This window comes from Salmo salar, chromosome 23 (assembly GCF_965601325.2).
Source record: "Salmo salar chromosome 23, fSalSal1, whole genome shotgun sequence".
Classification (NCBI taxonomy): domain Eukaryota; kingdom Metazoa; phylum Chordata; class Actinopteri; order Salmoniformes; family Salmonidae; genus Salmo; species Salmo salar.
Window position 1 is genome coordinate 51,392,501 of NC_138313.1, and position 21,775 is coordinate 51,414,275.

Below are 21,775 nucleotides of genomic sequence, written 5' to 3' on the forward strand. Positions count from 1 at the left end.
CCCCACTGTTCCCCGGTAGGCTGTCATTGTAAATAAGAATTTGTTCTTAACTGACTTGCCTAGTTAAATAAAGGTTAAAGATAAAAGCTGTTCTTCAGTCTCTCGGTCCCCAGCTTTGATGCACCTGTACTGACCTCGCCTTCTGGATGATAGCGGTGTGAACAGGCAGTGGCTCGGCTGGTTGTTGTCCTTAATGATCTTTGATGTGATTACGATAGGCTATAGGTTAGGCCCTATTGGTCGCATACATGTCATGTAAAGAGAGCAAAGGTCTAGGAAATGTTTTTTCCCCCCAAAACAAGGGATTTCTGTAATATAACTTGTCAGTCAGAAATGGCGTGGTAATTGCTGTTGATGTTCTGTGGTGGTCGCTGCAGCAGGGAGGAGAGAGGAGAGAGAGAGGTGCTCGCCACAGTCACTCGTTGTCATTATTTTTAACACAGAAAGTCTGAGCCCGGCCCGGCACAATCAAATCAATTGCTAGTTGGACTCCCTCTAGTCATTTGTGTGTCTTGATTATTTTATGAAAGAGAGCGCTTAAAGCATCAGACAAGCTCAGTGCATATATTAGATTTAAGAGAACAAATATTCTCTCTCGCAGTCTGGTCCACCAGCCAGCTCTCTCTCTCTCTCTCTCTCTCTCTCTCTCGTTAGTCTGGTCCGCCATCTCTCTCTCTCTCTCTCTCTCTCTCTCTCTCTCTCTGTTATGTTAGTCTGGTCCACCAGCCATCTCTCTCTGTTATGTTAGTCTGGTCCACCAGCCATCTCTCTCTGTTATGTTAGTCTGGTCCACCAGCCGTCTCTCTCTGTTATGTTGATATGTATCTCTAGCAGTCTGGGGAAGAGGAAAAGGCTTCTCTGTTCCCAGATTGTAGGAAGATATATTATATGTGACCTCTGCTTCTAAAAACAGAGATGATGACATTCCAAATCAATGGCAGAGTGGGATATTGGAGAAGACAGGAGGAAAAGAAGGAAAACATTGGCACGTGGTGCAGTGGTCCCGAGTGGTGCAGTGGTCCCGAGTGGTGCAGTGGTCCCGGGTGGAGCAGTGGTCCCGAGTGGTGCAGTGGTCCCGAGTGGTGCAGTGGTCCCGGGTGGAGCAGTGGTCCCGAGTGGTGCAGTGGTCCCGGGTGGAGCAGTGGTCCCGAGTGGTGCAGTGGTCCCGAGTGGTGCAGTGGTCCCGAGTGGTGCAGTGGTCCCGGGTGGTGCAGTGGTCCCGGGTGGAGCAGTGGTCCCGGGTGGTGCAGTGGTCCCGGGTGGTGCAGTGGTCCCGGGTGGTGCAGTGGTCCCGGGTGGTGCAGTGGTCCCGAGTGGTGCAGTGGTCCCGAGTGGTGCAGTATTCCCGAGTGGTGCAGTGGTCCCGGGTGGTGCAGTGGTCCCGAGTGGTGCAGTGGTCCCGAGTGGTGCAGTGGTCCCGGGTGGTGCAGTGGTCCCGGGTGGTGCAGTGGTCCCGAGTGGTGCAGTGGTCCCGAGTGGTGCAGTGGTCCCGAGTGGTGCAGTGGTCCCGGGTGGTGCAGTGGTCCCGGGTGGTGCAGTGGTCCCGAGTGGTGCAGTGGTCCCGGGTGGAGCAGTGGTCCCGAGTGGTGCAGTGGTCCCGAGTGGTGCAGTGGTCCCGAGTGGTGCAGTGGTCCCGAGTGGTGCAGTGGTCCCGAGTGGTGCAGTGGTCCCGAGTGGAGCAGTGGTCCCGAGTGGAGCAGTGGTCCCGAGTGGTGCAGTGGTCCCGGGTGGTGCAGTGCTAGCTGTGTTACTACAGATCCTGGGTTCTAGTCCAGGCTCTGTCTCAGTGGTCTAAGACACTGTATCGCAGTGCTGTTCCACTACAGATCCTGGTTCTAGTCCAGGCTCTGTCTCAGTGGTCTAAGACACTGTATCGCAGTGCTGTGCCACTACAGATCCTGGTTCTAGTCCAGGCTCTGTCTCAGCCGGCCGTGACTGGGAGACCCATGAGGCGGCACACAATTGGCCCAGCGTTTGGGGTTTGGCTGGCAGGGATGTCCTTGTCCCATCGCGCACTAGCGACTCCTGTGGCGGGCCGGGTGCAGTGCACGCTGACACGGTCGTTGCCGGTGTTTCCTCCGACATATTGGTGCGGCTGGCTTCCGGGTTAAGCGGGGCATTGTGTCAAGAAGCAGTCCCGTACGGGAGTTGCAGCGATGGGACAAGACTGTAACTACCAATCGGATACCACGAAACTGATGAGAAAAATGGAAAAACAGTCTAATGAACACCTTGTATTATTGTTTCAATCAAGATGGTAGTAAGGAGGTAGAATGCCTTCATCAAAGCTATGATTTAAAAACTACAAATTCTAGTTCACCTTCCTGGCCATGATGAGCCCTGAGGGTTTGTGTGACACCTTGAAGACCACCCCTCCGTTCCCGGCTCCCAGCTCACAGATCTTCTCCATGTCATCATCTTTCAGCTCTCCAACTTTCTGTTTCTGGGTGAGAAAGGCTTCCAGGCGTTTACGCTGCTGTTCATCAAGCTCTAACTCCTCTAGCTTCTTCTGAAGGGCCTCGAGGTTAGTCCTGTTTGGGGGGGAGAGAGGAGGAGGAGGAGGAGGAGGAGGAGGAGAGAGGAGGAGAAGGAAAGAGAAAGGAGGAGAGAGAGGTAGGAGGAGCGAGACAGAGAGAAGAGGAGAGAGAGACGGAGAGAGGAGGAGAGAGAGAGAGAGAGAGAGAGAAGGAGGAGGAGGAGAGAGAGGAGGAGAAGGAAAGAGAGAGGAGGACAGAGAGGTAGGAGGAGCGAGACAGAGAGAGGAGGAGAGAGAGACAGGGAGAGAGGAGGAGAGAGAGAGAGAGAGAGGAGAGAGAGACAGAGAGAGACAGAGAGAGACAGAGAGAGAGGAGGAGAGAGAGAGGAGAAGGAAAGAGAGAGAGAGGAGGAGAGAGAGACAAAGAGAGAGGAGGAGAGAGAGACAGAGAGAGAGGAGGAGAGAGAGAGGAGAAGGAAAGAGAGAGGAGGAGAGAGAGGTAGGAGGAGCGAGACAGAGAGAAGAGGAGAGAGAGACAGGGAGAGAGGAGGAGAGAGAGAGAGAGAGAGAGAGAGAGAGAGGAGAGAGAGACAGAGAGAGACAGAGAGAGAGGAGGAGAGAGAGAGGAGAAGGAAAGAGAGAGAGAGGAGGAGAGAGAGAGGAGAAGGAAAGAGAAAGGAGGAGAGAGAGGTAGGAGGAGCGAGACAGAGAGAGGAGGAGAGAGACAGAGAGAGAGAGACAGAGAGATAGAGACAAAGAGAGACAGGAGAAGAGAGAGAGAGGAGAGAGAGAGAGACAAAGAGAGAGAGAGACAAAGAGAGAGACAGGGAGAGAGAGAGAGGTAGGGGGAGAAAGAACAGGACAGCAACACAATTAGACCCAACCAAATCATGAGAAACCAAAAAGATAATTACTTGACACATTGGAAAGAATTAACAAAAAAACACAGCAAACTAGAATGCTATTTGGCCCTAAACAGAGAGTACACAGTGGCAGAATACCTGACCACTGTGACTGACCCAAACTGAAGGAAAGCTTTGACTATGTACAGACTCAGTGAGCATAGCCTTGCTATTGAGAAAGGCCGCTGTAGGCAGACCTGGCTCTCAAGAGAAGACAGGCTGTGTGCAACACTGCCCACAAAATGAGGTGGAAACTGAGCTGCACTTCCTAACCTCCTGCCAAATGTATGACCATATTAGAGACACATATTTCCCTCAGATTACACAGATCCACAAAGAATTCAAAAACTCCCATATCTACTGGGTGAAATACCACAGTGTGCCATCACAGCAGCAAGATGTGTGACCTGTTGCCACAAGAAAAGGGGCAACCAGTGAAGAACAAACACCATTGTAAATACAACCCATATTTATGCTTATTTATTTTCCCTTTTATACTTTAACTATTTGTACATCGTTACAACACTGTATACAGACATAATATGACATTTGTAATGTCTCTATTCTTTTGGAACTTCTGTGAGTGTAATGTTTACTGTTAATTTTATTGTTTATTTCACTTTTGTTTATTATCTATTTCACTGGCTTTGGCAACGTTTCCCATGTCAATAAAGCCCTTAAATTGAAATTTAAGGAGCGAAGGAGGGGGAGAGAGAGAGAGAGAGAGAGAGAGAGAGAGAGTTTGAGTTTTAAATAATCTTTATTGGGTCTGGGAACCCACAACACAATAAAAACTCATACAAAACCATAGTTACACATCTTATTAAAAACACAACACCAAATCCTCCTCCACACTAACTAAACACAACAGACTCTGAATACCCCATATACTCATAAACAGATCATTATTGTTAACCAGTTTGTAATAAGGCTGTCCCCGAATAACCTGTACTTTAGCCCAAATAGAAACTGTTTGGGAAGAGAAAACCTGAAAACCAACCAGTGATCATCACGACCAACCTGGGACACTGTAAAACCAGATGTTCCAGAGTGTCAGACTCAGCACAGAATGGACAGAACCAGATGTTCCAGAGTGTCAGACTCAGCACAGAATGGACAGAACCAGATGTTCCAGAGTGTCAGACTCAGCACAGAATGGACAGAACCAGATGTTCCAGAGTGTCAGACTCAGCACAGAATGGACAGAACCAGATGTTCCAGAGTGTCAGACTCAGCACAGAATGGACAGAACCAGATGTTCCAGAGTGTCAGACTCAGCACAGAATGGACAGAACCAGGTGTTCCAGAGTGTCAGACTCAGCACAGAATGGACAGAACCAGATGCATATTGGTGGCTATGGCTTCATGTATTATCCTCCATTGTAGGTCAGCTGTCCTCTTTTCAATAGGCAGTGTTGTAAAAAAAAAAAAAAAAAATGAGGCTCTTCAAAAAGCCTGGTGGCGTGCCGGCCTTACGGGACTTGACAAGAACTCTCCAAGCCTTGCATAACAGACTCATAAAACGTAGTCAGGCCAGACAAATCACCCCCCCCCCCGCTCCAGCTTTAAGAGGAAAAAGGTGTTTGTCTAAGCTCAAACAGCCCGCTCTCCTCATCACTGTGTCGGCTGTATCGACCCAGCTAGAACCGTCTCTGTACAACAGCCTCTGGGCTGCTTGAAGCACGGAAAGCCATGATCCTAGAAGAAATGTCCAACAGGCTTTGCCCATCCTCGTGCAGCGGCAGGTACAAGGCCTGCAGCTTTAATCCAGTGTTGTCCAGACCAGAAGAAATTGACAAAGGGTCCTCTGAAACTCTTGTATCAGATTGATTGAGCTGATCACCTTCCGGCTCCCAGCCCCCGGTGGCTGTAAAATCATTAGTCTGTACCACAGGGTAGAGACAGCAAGATTATTCCCTACCAGTACCCTTCCCCTATCAGACAGCTGGGGTAGCACCCATTTACATACCACCTGTCTAACCTTCCAACCCTACTACAGTAGAGATCAGATACCTGTCTAACCTTCCAACCCTACTACAGTAGAGATCAGATACCTGTCTAACCTTCCAACCCTACTACAGTAGAGATCAGATACCTGTCTAACCTTCCAACCCTACTACAGTAGTGATCAGATACCTGTCTAACCTTCCAACCCTACTACAGTAGAGATCAGATACATACCACCTGTCTAACCTTCCAACCCTACTACAGTAGAGATCAGATACCTGTCTAACCTTCCAACCCTACTACAGTAGTGATCAGATACATACCACCTGTCTAACCTTCCAACCCTACTACAGTAGAGATCAGATACCTGTCTAACCTTCCAACCCTACTACAGTAGAGATCAGATAGCTGTCTAACCTTCCAACCCTACTACAGTAGAGATCAGATACCTGTCTAACCTTCCAACCCTACTACAGTAGAGATCAGATACATACCACCTGTCTAACCTTCCAACCCTACTACAGTAGAGATCAGATACCTGTCTAACCTTCCAACCCTACTACAGCAGAGATCAGATACCTGTCTAACCTTCCAACCCTACTACAGTAGAGATCAGATACCTGTCTAACCTTCCAACCCTACTACAGTAGAGATCAGATACCTGTCTAACCTTACAACCCTACTACAGTAGAGATCAGATACCTGTCTAACCTTCCAACCCTACTACAGTAGAGATCAGATACATACCACCTGTCTAACCTTCCAACCCTACTACAGTAGAGATCAGATACCTGTCTAACCTTCCAACCCTACTACAGTAGAGATCAGATACCTGTCTAACCTTACAACCCTACTACAGTAGACATCAGATACCTGTCTAACCTTCCAACCCTACTACAGTAGTGATCAGATACCTGTCTAACCTTCCAACCCTACTACAGTAGAGATCAGATACCTGTCTAACCTTCCAACCCTACTACAGTAGAGATCAGATACATACCACCTGTCTAACCTTCCAACCCTACTACAGTAGAGATCAGATACCTGTCTAACCTTCCAACCCTACTACAGTAGTGATCAGATACATACCACCTGTCTAACCTTCCAACCCTACTACAGTAGAGATCAGATACCTGTCTAACCTTCCAACCCTACTACAGCAGAGATCAGATACCTGTCTAACCTTCCAACCCTACTACAGTAGAGATCAGATACCTGTCTAACCTTCCAACCCTACTACAGTAGAGATCAGATACCTGTCTAACCTTCCAACCCTACTACAGTAGTGATCAGATACATACCACCTGTCTAACCTTCCAACCCTACTACAGTAGAGATCAGATACCTGTCTAACCTTCCAACCCTACTACAGTAGAGATCAGATACATACCACCTGTCTAACCTTCCAACCCTACTACAGTAGAGATCAGATACCTGTCTAACCTTCCAACCCTACTACAGTAGAGATCAGATACATACCACCTGTCTAACCTTCCAACCCTACTACAGTAGAGATCAGATACCTGTCTAACCTTCCAACCCTACTACAGTAGTGATCAGATACATACCACCTGTCTAACCTTCCAACCCTACTACAGTAGAGATCAGATACCTGTCTAACCTTCCAACCCTACTACAGTAGAGATCAGATACCTGTCTAACCTTCCAACCCTACCACAGTAGAGATCAGATACCTGTCTAACCTTCCAACCCTACTACAGTAGAGATCAGATACCTGTCTAACCTTCCAACCCTACTACAGTAGAGATCAGATACCTGTCTAACCTTCCAACCCTACTACAGTAGAGATCAGATACCTGTCTAACCTTCCAACCCTACTACAGTAGAGATCAGATACCTGTCTAACCTTCCAACCCTACTACAGTAGAGATCAGATACCTGTCTAACCTTCCAACCCTACTACAGTAGAGATCAGATACATACCACCTGTCTAACCTTCCAACCCTACTACAGTAGAGATCAGATACCTGTCTAACCTTCCAACCCTACTACAGTAGAGATCAGATACATACCACCTGTCTAACCTTCCAACCCTACTACAGTAGAGATCAGATACCTGTCTAACCTTCCAACCCTACTACAGTAGAGATCAGATACCTGTCTAACCTTCCAACCCTACTACAGTAGAGATCAGATACCTGTCTAACCTTCCAACCCTACTACAGTAGAGATCAGATACCTGTCTAACCTTCAAACCCTACTACAGTAGTGATCAGATACATACAACCTGTCTAACCTTCCAACCCTACTACAGTAGAGATCAGATACCTGTCTAACCTTCCAACCCTACCACAGTAGAGATCAGATACCTGTCTAACCTTCCAACCCTACTACAGTAGAGATCAGATACCTGTCTAACCTTCCAACCCTACTACAGTAGAGATCAGATACCTGTCTAACCTTCCAACCCTACACAAACAGGTGCTTGTGGCTGCTCTACCGCTGTCGGACCACCTCTCCCTACATCAGTGGGCCCAGGCTTTACGAAGCCCACCTCTCAGGACCACCTCTCAGGACCACCTCTCAGGACCACCTCTCAGGACCATCTCAGGACCACCTCTCAGGACCACCTCTCAGGACCACCTCTCAGGCCCACCTCTCAGGACCACCTCTCAGGACCACCTCTCAGGACCAACTCTCACGACCACCTCTCAGGCCCACCTCTCAGGACCACCTCTCAGGACCAACTCTCACGACCACCTCTCAGGACCAACTCTCAGGACCACCTCTCAGGACCACCTCTCAGGACATGACCTGTTTCAGAACCCGGGTGTTTGCAACCCAACGGGACAATCTTAATTGAACTTGTGAACTTCCCAAACCTCAATAACTCGCGCTCCAATAGCTAGCTCATTGGGAATAAACGGCGGTACATTTGAAATCGTTTAGCCTTGTTGACGGAGAAAAATGCGGGGTAACTTGAATAAACATTCCTTTAAGAAGTACGCCGTGCTCAACCATACGATCTACAAGACGCTCTTCTTCTCTTCTTTAAGAAGTACACCGTGCTCAACCATACGATCAACAAGACGCTCTTCTTCTCTTCTTTAAGAAGTACGCCGTGCTCAACCATACGATCAACAAGACGCTCTTCTTCTCTTCTTTAAGAAGTACACCGTGCTCAACCATACGATCAACAAGACGCTCTTCTTCTCTTCTTTAAGAAGTACACCGTGCTCAACCATACGATCAACAAGACGCTCTTCTTCTCTTCTTTAAGAAGTACACCGTGCTCAACCATACGATCAACAAGACGCTCTTCTTCTCTTCTTTAAGAAGTACACCGTGCTCAACCATACGATCAACAAGACGCTCTTCTTCTCTTCTTTAAGAAGTACACCGTGCTCAACCATACGATCAACAAGACGCTCTTCTTCTCTTCTTTAAGAAGTACGCCGTGCTCAACCATACGATCAACAAGGGCGCTCTTCTTCTCTTTTTTTTTTAAAGAAAAACCACCACCGCTTTATTCATCCGTGACGCATAAGCAACATTCTCATATCCTTACCTTCTCTCCCACGGCGACCAGAAACTCCTCCGCTGTGACAGTAGCTTCAGTAACACACCTAAAGCCGTGCCCAAGTGACAGGGACGGCGTCCCCGCCGAAAACAATATACTTAATTATACCACAACAACTAAATAAAAAATTATGATAACCTTTAATCATGACTAGGAAGAAGAAGAAAAAAAAATTGCACCAGGATATCTAACTCTACACAACACTCACACAATTCCCAGCATGCACCAAAACACTCCCAGCATGCAGAGAGAGACAGAGAGACAGAGAGAGAGACAAACAGAGAGACAGACAGAGAGAGAGAGAGAGCCGGCGGACTAGACTAACATAACACAGAGAAAGAGAGAGAGAGAGAGAGAGACAGAGAGAGACAGGCAGAGACAGAGACAGAGAGAGACAGAGAGAGAGAGAGAGACAGAAAGAGAGAGAGAGAGAGAGAGAGAGAGAGAGAGAGAGAGAGAGAGAGAGCTGGCTGGTGGACCAGACTAACATAACACAGAGAAAGAGAGAGAGAGAGAGAGAGAGACAGAGAGAGACAGAGAGAGACAGAGAGAGACAGAGAGAGAGAGAGAGAGAGAGAGAGCTGGCTGGTGGACCAGACTAACATAACACAGAGAAAGAGAGAGAGAGAGAGAGAGAGACAGAGAGAGACAGAGAGAGACAGAGAGAGACAGAGAGAGAGAGAGAGAGAGAGAGAGAGAGAGAGAGAGAGAGAGAGAGAGAGAGAGCTGGCTGGTGGACCAGACTAACATAACACAGAGAGAGTCAGACTTTCCCTAGATCTAACAATATCCTAATTTCTGGTGAAGAGATCACTGATTAGCTATGTACAGTAGTAGCTCTATCTCAATTCCAATACATTCAAAGGTCTTTACTGGGAAACAAACACGACACTACGCTAGCTAACTACACTACAGGACCAACAGCATGGACACCTGCTCATCGAACATCTCATTCCAATGTCATAGGCATTAATATGGAGTTGGTCCCCCCCCCCTTTTCTGTTATAACAGCCTCCACTAGATGTTGGAACATTGCTGCAGGGGGACTTGCTTCCATTCAGCCACAAGAGCATTAGTGAGGTCGGGAACTGATGTTGGGTGATTTAGACCCTGGCTCGCAGTCGGCGTTCCAATTCGGTGTTCGATGGGGTTGAGGTCAGGGCTCTGTACAGGCCAGTCAAGTTCTTCCACACCGATCTCGACAAACCATTTCTGTACGGAACCTCGCTTTGTGCCCAGGGGCATTGTCATGCTGAAACAGGAAAGGGCCTTCCCCCAAAACTGTTGCTACAAAGTTGGAAGCACAGAATCGTCTAGAATGTCATTGTATGCTGTAGCGTTAAGATTTCCCTTCACTGGAACTAAAAGGGGCTTAGCCAGAACCATGAAAAACAGCCCCCAGACCAGTAAAGCCTTTCTACTGTCAATGTTAGTCTCTGGAGATTGCATGGCTGTGTGCTTTTAAACAGCCGAATCCCCTAAGTTTTAAAAGAATATAGACATTTCAAATGTTATATTATTAGCGATGCCGTAGAAAGCACTCTCTCTCTCTCTCTCTGTCTCTCCTTGGGCCTTCTATAGCCCTGCTGTTGTCATGGAGATGAATGTCCTATTCTCTTTATTTGCGGATGAACTCAGACTGATCTCCAGCTAGGCTCCTCCTCCAACAGTATTCTCCTCCTCCTCCTCCTCCAACAGTATTCTCCTCCTCCTCCTCCTCCAACAGTATTCTCCTCTCCTCCTCCCCCTCCTCCTCCAACAGTATTCTCCTCCTCCTCCTCCTCCAACAGTATTCTCCTCTCCTCCTCCCCCTCCTCCTCCAACAGTATTCTCCTCTCCTCCTCCCCCTCCTCCTCCAACAGTATTCTCCTCCTCCTCCTCCTTCAACAGTATTCTCCTCCTCCTCCTCCTCCAACAGTATTCTCCTCTCCTCCTCCCCCTCCTCCTCCAACAGTATTCTCCTCTCCTCCTCCTCCTCCAACAGTATTCTCCTCTCCTCCTCCTCCAACAGTATTCTCCTCTCCTCCTCCTCCAACAGTATTCTCCTCTCCTCCTCCTCCAACAGTATTCTCCTCCTCCTCCTCCAACAGTATTCTCCTCTCCTCCTCCTCCAACAGTATTCTCCTCTCCTCCTCCTCCTCCAACAGTATTCTCCTCTCCTCCTCCTCCAACAGTATTCTCCTCTCCTCCTCCTCCAACAGTATTCTCCTCTCCTCCTCCTCCAACAGTATTCTCCTCCTCCTCCTCCAACAGTATTCTCCTCTCCTCCTCCTCCAACAGTATTCTCCTCTCCTCCTCCTCCAACAGTATTCTCCTCTCCTCCTCCTCCAACAGTATTCTCCTCTCCTCCTCCTCCAACAGTATTCTCCTCTCCTCCTCCTCCAACAGTATTCTCCTCTCCTCCTCCTCCAACAGTATTCTCTTCCTCCTCCTCCAACAGTATTCTCCTCCTCCTCCTCCAACAGTATTCTCCTCTCCTCCTCCTCCTCCAACAGTATTCTCCTCCTCCTCCTCCTCCAACAGTATTCTCCTCTCCTCCTCCAACAGTATTCTCCCCTCCTCCTCCTCCAACAGTATTCTCCTCTCCTCCTCCTCCAACAGTATTCTCCTCCTCCTCCTCCAACAGTATTCTCCTCCTCCTCCTCCTCCAACAGTATTCTCTTCCTCCTCCAACAGTATTCTCCTCTCCTCCTCCTCCAACAGTATTCTCCTCTCCTCCTCCTCCAACAGTATTCTCCTCTCCTCCTCCTCCTCCAACAGTATTCTCCTCCTCCAACAGTATTCTCCTCTCCTCCTCCAACAGTATTCTCCTCCTCCAACAGTATTCTCCTCTCCTCCTCCTCCTCCAACAGTATTCTCCTCCTCCTCCAACAGTATTCTCCTCCTCCAACAGTATTCTCCTCCTCCAACAGTATTCTCCTCCTCCTCCTCCAACAGTATTCTCCTCTCCTCCTCCTCCAACAGTATTCTCCTCCTCCAACAGTATTCTCCTCCTCCTCCTCCAACAGTATTCTCCTCTCCTCCTCCTCCTCCAACAGTATTCTCCTCCTCCAACAGTATTCTCCTCCTCCTCCTCCAACAGTATTCTCCTCCTCCAACAGTATTCTCCTCCTCCAACAGTATTCTCCTCCTCCTCCTCCAACAGTATTCTCCTCTCCTCCTCCTCCTCCAACAGTATTCTCCTCCTCCAACAGTATTCTCCTCCTCCTCCTCCAACAGTATTCTCCTCCTCCAACAGTATTCTCCTCCTCCAACAGTATTCTCCTCTCCTCCTCCTCCTCCAACAGTATTCTCCTCCTCCAACAGTATTCTCCTCCTCCAACAGTATTCTCCTCCTCCAACAGTATTCTCCTCCTCCAACAGTATTCTCCTCCTCCAACAGTATTCTCCTCCTCCAACAGTATTCTCCTCCTCCAACAGTATTCTCCCCCTATTCTCATTCTAGTCCTTCCCTCTTCTTCACCTTAACCAAAATCCCCCTTGTCCTGTTTTAGTACCCTCCACACCCCAGTGTCACAGGGATATGTAGTCATTTGCTGAACGGAATGCACAATGTCTAACCCTCTGAATCAGAGAGGTGTGTGGGGGGAGGGGGGACTGCTTCAATCCACGTCGTCGGCTAACTTCCCGGGAAGAACTGCTGGTTGCAAACCAGCGACTTTTTTCGGGTTTACTGGCTCAACGCTCTTAAATCGATAGGCTACCTGAGAGAGCGAGTCAGACCACACAGGAATTAGAACACTAATATTACAATTAAGCAATATGGCCCGAGTGTAATGGCCCTGTGTGTAGCTGGTGTAAACAGTCAGGCGCAAGACAGCAGATATTGCGTCATCAAAGTACTTTACAAAAAAAAAATACAAATATACAAAGTAAATCACGAGCACACAAAGACGGACCAAATTACAACAAACAAACAAATCACTCACAAAACACAACATGGGGAAAATAATAAACAGGTCATTGGGTGAGTGAAACCAGGCGTGAATAAGACAAAGACAAAACAAATGGAAAATGGATCGGCGGCGGCTAGAAAGCCGGTGACGTCGACCGCCGAACGCCGCCCGCACGAGGAGAGGGACCGACTCGTGCGGGCGGCGGGCTGTTCTTATGCACGACACAACGCGGAGTGCCTGGATACAGCCCTTAGCCGTAGTATATTGGCCATATTCCACAACGAGGTGCATTATTGCTATTATTAATCCCGGTTACCAACGTAATCAGAGCAGTGACGATACATGTTTTATCATACCCTTGGTAAACGGTAGGATATACCACGGCTGTCAGCCAATCAGCATTCAGCGCTCGAACCACCCAGATTATTAAATATATTATATCTGTATCTCTGTGGTATTTCAGGAACCTTAATTAGGTACAAATTATCTCTACAGTTTACACATGCAACTGACCTGCTATTCTCCTTCCACCTCTACAGAACTCTTCTCCTCATATGTAAAACATATCACCACCTAGCCAGGACAGCAGTGTAACAGCTAGGTTACCAGATACCTTCTAGACAGCAGTGTAACAGCTAGGTTACCAGTTACAGCTAGACAGCAGTGTAACAGCTAGGTTACCAGATACAGTTAGACAGCAGTGTAACAGCTAGGTTACCAGTTACCTTCTAGACAGCAGTGTAACAGCTAGGTTACCAGTTACCTTCTAGACAGCAGTGTAACAGCTAGGTTACCAGTTACAGCTAGACAGCAGTGTAACAGCTAGGTTACCAGATACCTTCTAGACAGCAGTGTAACAGCTAGGTTACCAGATACAGTTAGACAGCAGTGTAACAGCTAGGTTACCAGTTACCTTCTAGACAGCAGTGTAACAGCTAGGTTACCAGTTACCTTCTAGACAGCAGTGTAACAGCTAGGTTACCAGTTACCTTCTAGACAGCAGTGTAACAGCTAGGTTACCAGTTACCTTCTAGACAGCAGTGTAACAGCTAGGTTACCAGTTACCTTCTAGACAGCAGTGTAACAGCTAGGTTACCAGTTACCTTCTAGACAGCAGTGTAACAGCTAGGTTACCAGTTACCTTCTAGACAGCAGTGTAACAGCTAGGTTACCAGTTACAGCTAGACAGCAGTGTAACAGCTAGGTTACCAGATACAGTTAGACAGCAGTGTAACAGCTAGGTTACCAGTTACCTTCTAGACAGCAGTGTAACAGCTAGGTTACCAGTTACCTTCTAGACAGCAGTGTAACAGCTAGGTTACCAGTTACCTTCTAGACAGCAGTGTAACAGCTAGGTCACCAGTTACCTTCTAGACAGCAGTGTAACAGCTAGGTTACCAGTTACCTTCTAGACAGCAGTGTAACAGCTAGGTTACCAGTTACCTTCTAGACAGCAGTGTAACAGCTAGGTTACCAGTTACCTTCTAGACAGCAGTGTAACAGCTAGGTTACCAGTTACCTTCTAGACAGCAGTGTAACAGCTAGGTTACCAGTTACCTTCTAGACAGCAGTGTAACAGCTAGGTCAGATCCACAGGAGTAGAATTAGAAAACAAATTGTAATATCTCTGTAGTCAGACTCTTCAGGTCTGTAGTCAGACTCGTCAGGTCTGTAGTCAGACTCGTTAGGTCTGTAGTCAGACCAGGTCTGTAGTCAGACTCTTCAGGTCAGTAGTCAGACTCTTCAGGTCAGTAGTCAGACTCGTTAGGTCTGTAGTCAGACTCTTCAGGTCTGTAGTCAGACTTCAGGTCTGTAGTCAGACTCTTCAGGTCTGTAGTCAGACCAGGTCTGTAGTCAGACTCTTCAGGTCAGTAGTCAGACTCGTTAGGTCTTGTGAAGGAAATGTTCATGTGTGAAAATGTTCATCTTTCGTCTTTCTATGTAGCTTGTCTGTGTAAGCAGGATATAAGATAACTAATGGGACTTCCTGGGAGAGGTCACTTCAGCCTGCTACTTTATGCATCTAAGTTTGACTTTGAACTCTCCAATTTATCGTTAATAAAGAGGGTCGCTGTGTAGAATTTCTATGACAATTTGGCGTCACGATCTGGTTTTATTCAACCCTACTGTGGTTCCATGTTCTAAACAACCCTACTGTGGTTCCGTGTTCTAAACAACCCTACTGTGGTTCCATGTTCCATCAACCCTACTGTGGTTCCGTGTTCTAACAACCCTACTGGGGTTCCGTGTTCTAACAACCCTACTGGGGTTCCGTGTTCTAAACAACCCTACTGTGGTTCCATGTTCCATCAACCCTACTGTGGTTCCGTGTTCTAACAACCCTACTGGGGTTCCGTGTTCTAACAACCCTACTGGGGTTCCGTGTTCTAAACAACCCTACTGTGGTTCCATGTTCCAAACAACCCTACTGTGGGTTCCATGTTCCGTGTTCTAACAACCCTACTGGGGTTCCGTGTTCTAACAACCCTACTGTGGTTCCATGTTCTAACAACCCTACTGTGGTTCCATGTTCTAACAACCCTACTGTGGTTCCATGTTCTAACAACCCTACTGTGGTTCCATGTTCTAAACAACCCTACTGTGGGTTCCATGTTCTAACAACCCTACTGTGGTTCCATGTTCCATGTTGTAACAACCCTACAGTGGTTCCATGTTCCATGTTGTAACAACCCTACTGTGGTTCCATGTTCCATGTTGTAACAACCCTACTGTGGGTTCCATGTTCTAAACGACCCTACTGTGGTTCCATGTTCTAAACGACCCTACTGTGGGTTCCATGTTCTAAACAACCCTACTGTGGTTCCATGTTCTAACAACCCTACTGTGGGTTCCATGTTCTAAACGACCCTACTGTGGTTCCATGTTCTAAACGACCCTACTGTGGGTTCCATGTTCTAACAACCCTACTGTGGTTCCATGTTCCATGTCCCTAACAACTCTACTGTGGGTTCCGTGTTCTAAACGACCCTACTGTGGGTTCCGTGTTCTAAACGACCCTACTGTGGGTTCCGTGTTCTAAACGACCCTACTGTGGTTCCATGTTCTAAACAACCCTACTGTGGTTCCATGTTCTAAACAACCCTACTGTGGTTCCATGTTCCATCAACCCTACTGTGGTTCCGTGTTCTAACAACCCTACTGGGGTTCCGTGTTCTAACAACCCTACTGGGGTTCCGTGTTCTAAACAACCCTACTGTGGTTCCGTGTTCCAAACAACCCTACTGTGGGTTCCATGTTCCGTGTTCTAACAACCCTACTGGGGGTTCCGTGTTCTAACAACCCTACTGTGGTTCCATGTTCTAACAACCCTACTGTGGTTCCATGTTCTAACAACCCTACTGTGGTTCCATGTTCTAACAACCCTACTGTGGTTCCATGTTCTAACAACCCTACTGTGGTTCCATGTTCTAACAACCCTACTGTGGGTTCCATGTTCTAACAACCCTACTGTGGTTCCATGTTCCATGTTGTAACAACCCTACTGTAGTTCCATGTTCCATGTTGTAACAACCCTACTGTGGGTTCCATGTTCTAAACGACCCTACTGTGGTTCCATGTTCTAAACGACCCTACTGTGGTTCCATGTTCTAAACGACCCTACTGTGGTTCCATGTTCTAACAACCCTACTGTGGTTCCATGTTCTAAACGACCCTACTGTGGGTTCCATGTTCTAACAACCCTACTGTGGTTCCATGTTCTAAACGACCCTACTGTGGTTCCATGTTCTAAACGACCCTACTGTGGTTCCATGTTCTAAACGACCCTACTGTGGTTCCATGTTCTAAACAACCCTACTGTGGTTCCATGTTCCATGTCCCTAACAACTCTACTGTGGGTTCCGTGTTCTAAACGACCCTACTGTGGGTTCCGTGTCCCTAACAACTCTACTCACTGACACACAGCTAAAAGCAGCAGCAACAACAAGAGCCTCTTACCTCTTCATACATTCAGATGCTAAATCAGTTTCTCATCCGTGTGAAAGCTGCTCTTCTTTTCTGCGCATGAATTCAAATGTAGTCATAGTGTGATGGAAATATTATATTCTTTCATGTCTCCAGGACACAGCTAATTAGTTATAGCACGACTCACTAATTGGAGAGGTACTAGAATGAGATAGGCAGGAACACACACACACACACACACACACACACACACACACACACACACACACACACACACACACACACACACACACAGACACACACACACACACACACACACACGATGTTCAGCCTAGGGCTTAGCTCCTCATTCTCATTTAGAGAGGAGAATACGGGAGATAAGAAGAGTGGAGAAGGGGGAGAGGAGAGGAGAGGAGATGGGAGGGGAAGAGAGGAAGAGAGGGGAGGAGAGGAAAGGAGAAGAAGGGGAAAGGAGAGGGTATGGTAGGGGAGAGGACGAGAGGACGAGAGGACGAGAGGACGAGAGGAGAAAGGAGACGGGAGGGGAGGTGAAGGGCAGAGGATAGAAGAGGGGAGGGTAGGAGAGAGGACGAGAGGAGATGGGAGGAGAGGAAAGGAGAAGAGAGGGGACGAGGACACGGGAGGGGGAGAGGAGCGGAGGAGAAGGGAGGAGTGGAGCGAAGTAACACTCGACAAGGAGAGGCGTGGGAGAGACAACAATAGCTGGAACACCGCAGCCCACACACTAAAGTGATGAGGAACTTGAAGCGGGCAACGTGATTCAGGCCTTCTGTATTCCATCCACAAAGCCCAAGGACATCCAGTCAGTGGACTGTTCTACAAGACAACATCGCATGTGCATCTCAAATGGCACTCTGTCCACTTCGGAGTGACCTACGAAGCGAATAGGGTGCCATTTGGCACGTCCACATTTATAGCCTTTCTATGAGAATCACACATCACAGCTCCAACAGCACAGCCAGCCTCTCACTGCCTAGTCTAAAAGCTACTGAGTACAGTTGATGGTGCACATAGTATATAAATGTAATGTATTCGAGATGATACACAATATGATAATACAATACTACATGGTCAAAAGTATGTGGACACCCCTTTAAAATTAGTGGATTCGTAGACATAGACAAACAATTGGCAGTAGAATGTCCTAACTGAAGAGCTAAGTGACTTTTCAACGTGGCAATGTCATAGGATGCCACCTTTCCAACAAGTCATTTCGTCGAATTTCTGCCCTGCTAGAGCCGACCCCGTCGGCACAAGTACTGTTCGTTTGGGGAGTTTCACGAAATGGGTTTCATGAAATGGGCACACAAGCTTAATAATCACCATGAGCAATGCCAAGTGTCGGTTGAAGTGGTGTAAAGCTCACCGCCGTTGGACTCTGGAGCAGTGGAAACGCCTTCTCTGGAGTGATGAATCATGCTTCACCATCTGGCAGTCCGATTCTGGATTTGGCGGATGTCAGTAGAACGCTACCTGCCCCAATGCATAGTGCCAACTGTAAAGTTTGGTGGATGAGGAATAACGGTCTAGGTCCCTTAATTTCAGTGAAGGGAAATCTTAACGCAAACAGCATATGGAGTCGAAGTCTACGCCCCTTCGTCCGTGATTGGTCAACTGTAGGGGCGACGTGAGTTTCATCTTCTTGTTGATTCGGCGCCAAACTCAGGGGGAGAAATATGGCGGAAGTAGATACAGAGATCCAATCAAGCAGCGCGTCGAACAAAGTTGGTGAAGAGGAATGGTCTGAATGGACAACAGTAGTAGCGAAAACTGGAACAAAAAGGAAATGATCTCAAATTGGAGTGGAGGATACGTTTAAGAATGATAATGAAACGCTTCTTGTTGGGATGTGTTTGTTGAGTAAAGATGCATATGTGGGGAAACCCGTTTTGAGGTGTTTCGAAAACTGTGAAGTATGTACTTGGAAAAAAGTGGCGTCAGTCAGAGTGAACGAGAAGTGGTCTAACTTTGATTCATTGTATTTCTTAAGAACAGAGGAAAGATTGCAGTGAGCTTCGAAAAAAGAATCCGAACAATAGAAGTTTTGTGTTTTGAACTTCGGGAAGACACCAGTCAAAGGAGTCATCTCAGGGGGGACGACAGATGTTTAGGTTGAATACCTGGTTTGGTTGGTGCCCCGGCGTCTGACCCGCTGGGTGACTGGAGGAAAAGAAGAAAGTCTGTCGGTCCTGTTGTTTTCTGCTAAAGAGAAAATACCTACGCATGTGAAGCTTGGATATGTAAGATAGGCTGTAAAAGCTATTGTCCCCAAACCAATGCAGTGTAAGAATTTCACCATGTTTCAATTGTGTGCAGACGGACAGAGTATATTGAAAAACGGTGTGTAGAAGGACGACGGTTTTGCAATTGTGTTGGGGGATCATGATCCCCGAGTGCCCTGTAAGGATGAAGGAGATTGACGTGGCAAAAGTTAAGAGCAGTTAATTGAATCTCCTGCGATTTAAAAATAATTGAGAAAATAATTGATGCTGGTGAAGATAATGTGGTAATGTTTGCTGCCAGTTAAACGATATCCCCCCCCTGTGTATTAAAAAGGTGGATTTTGTGGCGTTCATTACCACAGTTATTATAAGGCACAAGTCTCAAAAAAGTCTAAAAAACTGGACATTATTTTAGCTGTGGCAGAAAAGTTTTTAAGGATTTAAGGATTTTACATCTTAAGACTTGCAAGGGGTATTGGCATCGGAAGACCAGTCCTTACAGGTTTCCCTTGAGCCTGTTGTCACGCCCTGACCAGGTGAACTCGGGTATTTTTGGGTCAGGGTGTGTCATGTTGGTGTATTTCTATGTTGGGTTCTGTCGATTCCCAATCAGAGACAGCTGTCGCTAGTTGTCTCTGATTGGGATCACATTTAAGTTCCTTTTTCCCCCACGCTGTTGGTGGGGTGTTGTCTCTTTGTTTGAGCAGTTAACGTATCGGCCTTGTCTTGGTTTTGTGTACGTGTTTATTTTCAGTGTAAAGAATAAACATGTGTTCGCTCCCAGCTGCGTTTTGGTCCGCTTCCTCATCACCCGACGACGATCGTTACACCTGTACAGGGTAGTGATCAGATCTGTGTAATTTTTTTTAACAGAAAAGATGTTTGATGTAGTTACGGGGGGGGGGGGGGTTCACCTGTCTGAAAGGACCTGATAGGTGCAAGCAGCGCCTTATCACTTGTTACTATGGACACGTGACTCATGAGCCACTATATAGAAGTTCATCAAATTGTTTTAGGTTTGTTTGTTTGCTTGTTTCCGTCACGCACATTAAATTGTGCGATAACCAATACACCATAGAAGAAGAAGCCTTAAGCTCAGTGTGGATTCAGAAAGCATGCCAACCGACTGAACTAAAGATCTTTACAACTTGAGCTCAAACATAATTTTGTCAGAAATCATAACCATCCCTCATTGGTAACATCAAAGTCAAAGTTTGGTAGCAAGGTCCAGCTAGTCAAACAATGTTACAAACGTTTGAGCACAATTGAGTAGCCAGGCCTATACCTGGATAAGGGCGCATGAGGTTCTCATGTAGGGGGAACGATGGCAAGATGGCACCGATAGAGATGGTCGCCTCGCTTCTAGTCCTTAGGAAACTACGCAGTATTATTTATGTTTTATTTTCTTACATTGTTAGCCCAGAAAAATCTTAAGTGTTATTACATAGAGTCAGGTAGAACTATTGGGTTTCAGAGCGATGTCATCTTACCAACATTTCGACCAGGAATACGACTTTCCCGAAGCGGATCCTCTGTTTGGACCTCCACCCAGGACATTGGATCTAATCCCAGACGCCGACCCAAAACAACGTCGCTGCAGAAGAGGTAGACGGAGGGGTCTCCTGGTCAAACTTCGAAGACGTCCACACCACCCACCGCTTCCGAGTATATTACTCGCCAATGTTCAGTCTCTTGACAACAAGGTAGACGAAATTAGGCATGGGTTGCTTTCCAGAGAGAGACATCAGAGATTGTAACATTCTCTGTTTCACGGAAACATGGCTCACTCGGGACATATTGCCGGAGTCGGTACAGCCACCGGGAGTCTTCATGCGTCGCGCCGACAGAAATAAACATCTCTCTGGGAAGAAGAAGGGCGGGGGTGTATGCTTCATGATTAATGACTCTTGGTGTAATTGTAACAACATACAGGAACTCAAGTCCTTTTGTTCGCCTGACGTAGAAATCCTTACAATCAAAATGCCGACGATATTATCTCCCAAGAGAATTCTTGTCAGTTATTGTCACAGCCGTGTATATCCCCCTCAAGCCGATACCACAACGGCCCTCAAGGAATTTCTTTCCCTGCACTCCGGTGTGGCGATGATGTAATCCAGATTACCATTTTTTTCTCTCACTAAGAGCCTTAAAAGTGACCCCAAAACAGGAAACAAAACCAGGACTTGGTCACCCACATCGAAAGTGCAGCTTTGGGCCTTTCGATTGTATCAAACTTTCATTTTCATTTCCTTCTCCAGATTCTCACTGGCAAAACTTACAGGCTCAATACAATCTTTATCAAAAAGAGCTAACGTGCTCCAACAGATGTATTTTTTGTGTTTAAGGTGTTACCCTGCAACAACCTCTTTCTCAGCAAGCTCAAAAGGACCACTGACATGATGTCCAAATGTAACAGTGTAGGTTCTGTCCCTCTCTTCGCCCCAACCTGGGCTTGAACCAGGGACCTTTGCAAACATCAACAACTGACACCCACGAAACATCGTTACCCATCGCGCCACAAAAGCCCCTTGTTCCCCTTGCAACGCAAGGGGAACAACCACTTCAGGTCTCAGAGCGAGTGACGTCACCGATTGAAACGCTATTAGCGCGCACCACCGCTAACTAACTAGCCATTTCACATCGATTACACTAGCACAAGCTAATTTGGACTAAAACCAGAGAAATATCTGACCAACGTCCAGCGCTGCGACATAGACTTCAAAGTCTGATTAAATCTCTCAAGAGCACCTTGAGACTCTGGGTGGAAGGCACTAAAGGGGCAATGGGTTACACTCAACTGTTGTAGCACTTCCTGGAAGACCTTTGACAGGAAATTGAAACCTTGG

At 47.2% G+C, this 21,775-nt stretch overlaps 1 protein-coding gene across 1 annotated transcript in view; it reads right to left on the reverse strand.

Annotated features, from left to right (window-relative positions):
• The window catches only part of map2k1 (mitogen-activated protein kinase kinase 1), a 79,565-nt gene that overhangs the window by 50,528 nt on the left and 7,262 nt on the right, over window positions 1-21,775 (reverse strand). The window contains exon 2 of the mRNA XM_082968220.1: window positions 2,321-2,531. Coding sequence (XP_082824346.1) covers window positions 2,321-2,531 — 211 coding nt within the window. The remainder of the gene's footprint in view (window positions 1-2,320; window positions 2,532-21,775) is intronic.